We start from the raw sequence: 8,420 nt of genomic DNA on the forward strand, positions 1-8,420 counted from the left end.
CTATGGTTTTCCCAGTAGTGATGTATGGAAGTGAGAGCTGGACCATAAAGAAGGCTGATCGCCGAAGAATTGATGCTTTTGAATTATGGTGCTGGAGGAGACTCTTGAGAGTCCCATGGACTGCAAGAAGATCAAACCTATCAATTCTTAAGGAAATCGGCCCTGAGTGCTCACTGGAAGGACAGATCGTGAAGCTGAGGCTCCAGTACTTTGGCCACCTCATGAGAAGAGAAGACTCCCTGGAAAAGACCCTGATGTTGGGAAAGATGGAGGGCACAAGGAGAAGGGGACGACAGAGGACGAGATGGTTGGATAGTGTCTTTGAAGCTACCAGCATGAGTTTGACCAAACTGCGGGAGGCAGTGGAAGACAGGAGTGCCTGGCGTGCTCTGGTCCATGAGGTCACGAAGAGTCGGACATGACTAAACGACTAAACAACAACAAGGATCAAACTCTACAGCGCCATCTGGTGTCATAGTGTTATAATGTGATTAAAACACATTTATTTTATTTTTTTACTAATATAGCTGAGTCCTTGGTATGCAAGGTCCATTCTGTGACATTTCTATCTCAACATGTTTTGGGGAGGATCTTTGTTTGGGCTCTATTGAAGAACCACTGTCAGTTAGAACGGGGGGCGGGGGGATGTAGATTCATGTAGGTAGCAGTGTTGGTCTGATGCAGTCGAAATAAATAAAAATAAAAAAATTGTCCAGAAGCACCTTAGAGACCAACTTAAGCTTGTTCTGGGTATAAGCTTTTGTGTGCATGCACACTTCTTCAGATATGGAAGCTTTATACCCAGAACAAACTTAGTTGGTCTCTAAGGTGCTACTGGACAATTTTTTAATTTAGAAAAAATCAAACCTTTCTGACAGCTGACCTGCAAGAACTGCATCATACTAAGGCAGAAGTTTGGATTGATTGATTGATTGATTAATTAGACCTAAGAGTGAGCTATGGTCACCTAGTAACAACTCACTTTTACCATTTAAGCATTCCATGTCTGCATACCACAGAATTTAGGCAAGTCACTTAGTAATTTTAGAAGATGCTTAAGTTTTTTCTTTTTTTCCTGTGCTCAGCAGTAATATCCACGAAATCTTCCTGCACTGCTACACGTTGCTGACTAGATCAATAAGAAGAATCACCCCATTCTGCCCCAATCTCCTCCTCAAGTAAACTTTTCAAGTCAAAGGAAGTCGTGCATCTTGCATCCAGCTCCTGTCTTTCTGCTTTGCGTGCTGAGGTCCCCCAAAACACCCTACCCCAAATAACTCACACTTCACACGTAATTTTTGTTTAAGGTTTTTGGCATAATTTTTTGGCCACAACTTTATTATCATACATAATTGTGAGTGGTTGCTTAGGCATTGGTTAAGACTATCTGTCCCCCCGCCTTGGGGACAGCACTGCCTTCCGGATTCCAGCGGAAGCCAGTGTGGAGGAACAAGTTCCGGGATAACTGGAGCTGCGACACAGACCCTCAGCTTCTCCCCACATGCTCCTAGGGGCTTACGCGGCCCAAACCCGATTCCAGGGGTTTGGACGAAAGGATGGTAAGCCCCTGAATTCCTTTAACGGAATTCCCGTGCAGCAGCATCACCTGAGGGGCAGGCACAGCCAATCCATACCCCTCCACCAACCAATTTAAACCAATGCCTAACCGCCAACCTTACAAGTTGTGACGATTTGCTACGCAGTAGGCAAAAACCAAATGGCACGCACTAATCAGCCAGATGGCAAAATTCCTACCAGGCCCCCGCATCAATGCGAACGACCCCATGACAGGCATAGCAAGGTCAAAGCGGAAGCCCAAACAAGGGAGGGCGGGCGGGTGATCCGATGCCCACAGCGAAAGAGAAAGCAACTTTCCGTGGGCCTTGCTTAAATATTCTCTGATCTCCACCCCCAAATTGGCAACATACAATTTTCCCCAGCAACACCAACAACCAGTCCTGGTCCTTCAATTCTGCCTGGCAACTAAAGGGTGCTTTGCCTGGCCCCAGCCGCAACACGTGCTCTCCCTTAATGAGAACACGCTTTGTGTGCTGAGGTCCCCCAAAACACCCTACCCCAAATAACTCACACTTCACACGTAATTTTTGTTTAAGGTTTTTGGCATAATTTTTTGGCCACAACTTTATTATCATACATAATTGTGAGTGGTTGCTTAGGCATTGGTTAAGACTATCTGTCCCCCCGCCTTGGGGACAGCACTGCCTTCCGGATTCCAGCGGAAGCCAGTGTGGAGGAACAAGTTCCGGGATAACTGGAGCTGCGACACAGACCCTCAGCTTCTCCCCACATGCTCCTAGGGGCTTACGCGGCCCAAACCCGATTCCAGGGGTTTGGACGAAAGGATGGTAAGCCCCTGAATTCCTTTAACGGAATTCCCGTGCAGCAGCATCACCTGAGGGGCAGGCACAGCCAATCCATACCCCTCCACCAACCAATTTAAACCAATGCCTAACCGCCACCCGAGCCCTTACGCTCGCCGCCAACCACTCACAAACTTAAACACACCCTCAACTTAGCCACCACTGACCTCAACCATACATCATTCCCAACTGAGGTGAGATGAACCCCATCCAACCTGTAGCAATCAGTGGCTTTAACATTAATATCTGGGTGGGGAATCACAAGCCCACCCAGATCAGACACCAGCTTGCTCGCAGCCGAATTGATACGCTTTCGCACCCTTTCGGTGGCCACAGGGCAGGGACTACCCCTCCAGATGCAACGCTGAAGCAACTGGGACCAAATTATCTTAGTAGCAGGCACCAAGGCCGCCAAGTCCCTCAAATCCTGCAAAATAATAGCACGTAAAACATAACAAGAGGAGGAAACCATATCATTTTCCCCGAGCTGCACCACAATCGCCGTGGGGGGGCCCTCCAGCAGAACACGCCTCTGCATGAGCGGTAAGAATTCCTTCCACAGCATCCCCCTTCTGGCGATCCAGGACACCTGCACGTGCTGAGGAAAGCCAAGGCCAGCTCCCAATTCGGATTGCCGAGCTCTGCAAGCAGCCCAATGCACAATACTGTGCCCCACTATCCAGACCCGGATAGTGGGTAGACCTAGGGTAAAACAACAGATGTGAGTACATGAAATCAACATCGTTTCCGCACATAACCCCTGTATGCGCCCGACTTCCAACGGCCCAGGTCTTTAATCCTCTTAACCGACAAGCCCCAATGAGCAGCTGTCGTTGCAGCCCCAATCCTGAAGGAATGCGGAGCAAATTCAGAGGCTACATGGCCACAAGCAGCAATGACTTTGCGCAAGACACCGGTGAACTGATGACGCGCCAATGGGCGCCCATCTTCATGAATGAACAGGGGCCCCTCTCCCGTAGGCCGCAAAGCCATATATTTTTGGAGATCCTTAACTGGGCAAGGGCCCCCGAGCCCAGTTGCTGGGAGCCGAATAACTGCTCCCCTACCCAGCTGATCAGTTTTGGAACTCCTGACATGGACCTGCAGTTCCGACTGAGACAGGCTCACGTCCTGCAGCAACAAACCTCTAGAACCTCCATCCTGCTTAGGTTCAAACACCACCTCCCCAACTCTCAGGGCCCCAAAAAAGGTTAACGAATAGGCTGCGGAAAATAACCGAGCCTCAAACCTAGACCAACAGATGCCCTTCAATTTACTTCGCATCTCGGTCAGCAATTCAAACGTTATAGGCCTCCTCGTAGCAGGTCTGGACGGGCAGAGACGTCCCCATCCCTCCAGTGCCTTGCGCACCACGAACTTCCCACAAGGATCCTTATTAAAATAAACCTTGCTAAAGAAGGAAATTGCAGCTGAATGCAATCTCAGGGTCCTGGCTGCCCGCCGCATCTGGAACAGATGGGCCAAATATCGGAGCACCTGTGCGGTAGAATGAGGTGTGCCCATTCCCCCTACCACTGACTGCCCAGTAAAATACAAAAAATCAGTCCAAGCCTTCTTGTAGGACCGCAACGTGGAGGGGGCAATAGATGCAGCTACTCCCTGTAAAACTAAGTGCTGCCAAGGTTCCAGAGATGATCCGGGAAAAATTCCGGACGGTCTCGAGCCACTGGCGCCAGGGACCTGAACCGCCGCATCTGAAAACGGGACAGAGCATCAGCGATCTCGTTAGACACTCCAGGAACAAAACGAGCAGAAAATATGATGTTAAAACGCAAGCAATGTAAAACAAAAACCCTTAGCAGGGCTGATACCCTAGGTGAACGTGAAGACTGCTTGGCAAGCACGTTCACCACCGCCAGGTTATCTGTCCAAAAACATACACGCCGGTCCCTGAATTGCTCGACCCACAAATGGACGGCCACTACAATGGGAAAAAACTCAAGAAAAGTTAGGTCCCGAGTTATAGCTTCCCCACGCCAAGCCAGAGGCCAACGCTCGGCACACCACCTGCCATCCCAATACAAACCAAAACCCAATGATCCTGCAGCATCTGAGTGCACCTGAAAATCATTACAAAGGTTTAAGGTGTCCTGCCAAAGTGACACCCCATTGTATTCCTCCAGGAATTCCAACCAAATACGAAGATCAGCACGCACCTGGGCTGACAAGCGCACTCTATGCCTCGGGGACCTCAGACCAGACATAAGTCTGGCCAAGCGGGAACAGAAAGGCCGCCCCGGAGCGATCACCCTACAAGCAAAATTTAGGTGGCCCAGCAACGACTGCAGTTGTCGCAGAGTAGCCTTTTTCAAGGGAATGAGGTCAGAAATGACGCCTTTTAAGGTGAGAATCTTATCCGCCGGCAAACTGGAAGTTTGTGCCACCGTATCCAACAAAATACCCAGGTAAGTCAGCCGCGTAGAAGGACCCTCAGTCTTCTCCGCGGCTAATGGCACCCCCAGCTCCTCAGTCAAGGCCGCGAAGGCCTGCAACAACACCACGCAGTTTCCCGTATCACTAGCTGAGGCCACTAAAAAATCATCGAGATAATGAGTGACTCCGCCCAAACCAGTTCTTTTGCGCAGAGCCCAGTCCAAAAAGGAACTAAAACACTCAAAAGCCGCACAGGCTACTGAGCAGCCCATGGGCATGGCCTTGTCAAAGTAAAATTCCCCATCAAACTGAAATCCCAGCAGCCAGAAGTCATCGGGATGAATTGGAAGCAGCCGAAATGCCGACTCAATGTCGCATTTGGCCAGCAGGGCACCCTGCCCAAATTTCCTTATCATTTTGATCGCTTGATCAAGCGAGGCATACTTCACGGAACAAAGCTCCGGGGGAATAACATCATTTACTGATGTGCCCCTGGGGTGAGAAAGGTTGTGAATTAGGCGAAATTCCCCCGGAGCCTTCTTAGGAACTATACCTAATGGTGAAACATGTAGATTGGGAAAGGGGGGAACAGCAAAAGGGCCGGCCATACGTCGTAAAGCCAGTTCTTTCCCAATTTTCTTACGCGCGACCTCAGGCATATCCCTCACAGACTTCTGGTTTGAAGGGTTCCTGGCTACTGGAGTTGACGCCACTGGGATTCTAAAACCCAAAGAAAAGCCGTCACGCAAATAAGACGCTGCCTCCTGAAGAGGGTATAACTGTAACAATGACAACAACGGCTGTAGCTTAACCGGAGTATAAGCTAAAGCGGAAAGCACACTATTTCCCTGCTCCGGCGACTGTAGCCTGGGGAGCGGCCTTTGGGGGCTGCTGAGAGCCCCCCCCTTTCCGAAAGGGCCGTCGAACCCCTGCACAAGCAGATGCTGGATGGTTCCCTGAACACCTCTCACAACTATGAGAATATCTGCAGAACTGGCGCTGACAGGTACCCTTGTTAAAATCCCAACAAAAGAACTTGCGACCTGTCTTAGCTGGCACATTCTTAGGTTTCTGCGATTCAGGGACCTTATTGTTGATATGTGGAGCCACATAAGTGGTCCAGACATCTAAATCCTTACGATCCCAGCGGGCAGTGGGGATCTTGGCAGCCCTGTGTCTAAAATTCTCATCATAAGAAATTGCAGCAGACGGTCCAGCCATCGTAAATGCTGAACGGACTATGGACAAATAAACCCATAGGTGCATGGACCTCCGTGGGTAAGCCGCTGCCACCACTCCAGCGAACACTTGGAAACTATCCAACCATCTATCGAAGGTCCTTTCCACTTTCGGCAAGACCACCCTTCTTTTTGTGGCTGCCAAACCCCTATCCTGCGAGTCCTGACTCTCCTGAGGGGGTGCCAAGCTAAAAATATCAATGTAACGGCCGTCCAGAATCCTGGATCGCAGTTTAGTAGGCAAGTGGGCACCGGGTATAATGTCCCTAGCTGAATTAGTAGAGACCTTCACGTCAGGCATGAGGACCCCTTCCAGACAGTCCTGCACCGCCCCATACTTTGCCCTGTGAGAGTTCGCCCTCCGCTCCCAAGCCCATTTTGGGAGGCCCGAGGTCTCCCCAAAGCCCCAGTACAGCTTAAGCGAAGATTCCTCATCGCTACTGGAGGTTTGAGACGAAGTACCTGCAGAAGAGGATGAAGTGTCTCTCCGTCTCCTCTTGGCACGCCTCTTAGAACTCTTCTTTCGGCGACGAAGCCCACCGGAAGAAGACTTTGGAGGTGGAGGGAGGCTGTCCTCCACAGAAGACTCAGATCCATCGCCTTGCAGCACCTCACCTGAAACTGACTGAAAAGAGACTACAGGTGAATGACCAGGAACAGACCTCACTGCTGATGAGGACTGCACAGCTGCACCCCGAGCCGCCCGAATCCGGGCAGATGCCCTCCGCCTGGATGCCCCCCTGGGGCCGCCCCGTACCCTTGGCACTGCAGCCTGGGAGGCAGGTAAGACCGGAGACTGGGACGATCGCATAGTATGCAAAAGACCCCCGGCTGACAAATCCTCCCCCTCATCTTCAGAAGAAGATGACACCGAAGGAGGTGCGCCAACAGGCGGAGCTGGGGGTGCAGCAGAGGTCGTCGGAGTCGAGCAGCGCTGAAGCAAGCCATCCACCTCAGCCTCAACATGTGCCAATGCCACCGGGTCACTAGCCAGACCTGTGACCATAGATTGGAGGCGTCTCAGCGATTGGCTTGGCTCAGGAGAACGCAGAGCCTGGGACGGGCCTTTTATGGGCCGCTTCGCTGAGGACGCGAGTCCAGGCCTCTGCGCCACCTTCTTCTTTGGAGCCATACCTGCTACCAGGAGAATACAAATTTATAATTAGATGCAATCAAAATTATCAATTTAGCCTACTCAACAATAAAATTATCCCAAACAGCAAAGAATTCTGCTTTTATTCCCGGCAGTTGCAATTATAGAGCTCACCAGCAGGTGGCGCCAGCGGTCGTCAAGGCCAATTATAGGCCGCACTTGCTATGAACAGCCACTAGAGGCCAGCACACAAGAAAGGAAGGCAGGAGAAAATGGCGCTCCCGCCAGACTCCAAAATGGAGGCTCTTACAGCCTTCAGCTAGTCGGCCCACCCCAAAGGCCTGAATTAGGCCGGATGCAGGCCTAAATTGGGCCAAACTGCTGGGCGCGCTAGGCAGCCCCGGCCTAAAATGGCCCTACTTTGGCCCGCTGCGCGCGCAGTAGCGCACCAGAACGCCAACGGCGGGTGCGAAAAGGGGGGGCCGCGGAGGCTCCTACGGCCCAAAATAAGCCGCCCCGCGACCCACCGCCGGCTCCCCGGCTGCTCCGGGCCACCAGCAAGGGAAGAGGGAGGAAACCAGGCCTCTCCCAAACAAGGCCTAACAGGCCTAAGGCTGCCGAGAGTGCAGACGCGAATCGGCAGCTCGCAGGGGCGCCTGCACGGCGCCTCCTCCCAACTCGGCCTGCCTCAGCCGTGTAGGGCGCGCCGGAGCGCGCGAAAAGGCCGCCGCCGGGGGAGCGAAGGGAAAGACCGCGGACACCGGCACCCTCTCCCCAGGCTCCCGCGCTCACCGGTAAGTAAAGAAAGCAAAGGGGGGGGGGAAGCCTGGCCCCCGATGGCCCGCAATTAAATTTGGTGCCAGCCGGCAGTAGCCAGGCCCAAAGCACCGACCCCTCCGCTGTGCTTCGGCCGTGAACCGGGCCGTAAGCCTGGGGTCCGGTGCCCACCCCCCGCGGCCACCCCCAGCGACCCACAGGGCCTAAAGCCCCAGGGAAGCTGTGACAGAGGTATAAATTAAATTTACGGACAAATCAAACAATGAAATAAAAGGGGGTACAAATGAAATAAACAAACAAAGAACGAAGAAAGAAATAAAAGGAGGGGGGGTACGGAGAGTCCTAACTACAAGAGATCAAGAAATAAAAGAAGAAAATAGGAAGAGAGTCAAAGTTCTTTATACAACCAGTCCTTCGCTGTGCTCGATCCGATGCCGAGAAAGCAACTTTCCGTGGGCCTTGCTTAAATATTCTCTGATCTCCACCCCCAAATTGGCAACATACAATTTTCCCCAGCAACACCAACAACCAGTCCTG

At 51.9% G+C, this 8,420-nt stretch overlaps 1 protein-coding gene across 1 annotated transcript; it reads right to left on the reverse strand.

Annotated features, from left to right (window-relative positions):
* Positions 1–1,958: 1,958 nt before the first annotated feature.
* On the reverse strand, positions 1,959–7,507 carry LOC308481576 (uncharacterized protein). The gene is made up of 2 exons (XM_081014056.1): positions 6,476–7,507; positions 1,959–3,083 (listed from the first exon to the last, which is right to left on the reverse strand). Exons 1-2 carry the CDS (start codon positions 7,143–7,145, stop codon positions 2,509–2,511), a joined length of 1,245 nt encoding a protein of 414 aa, XP_080870182.1. The 5' UTR covers positions 7,146–7,507; the 3' UTR covers positions 1,959–2,508.
* Positions 7,508–8,420: the final 913 nt, after the last annotated feature.

This window comes from Podarcis pityusensis (genome assembly GCF_964106645.2).
Source record: "Podarcis pityusensis genome assembly, chromosome: 7".
Lineage (NCBI taxonomy): Eukaryota > Metazoa > Chordata > Lepidosauria > Squamata > Lacertidae > Podarcis > Podarcis pityusensis.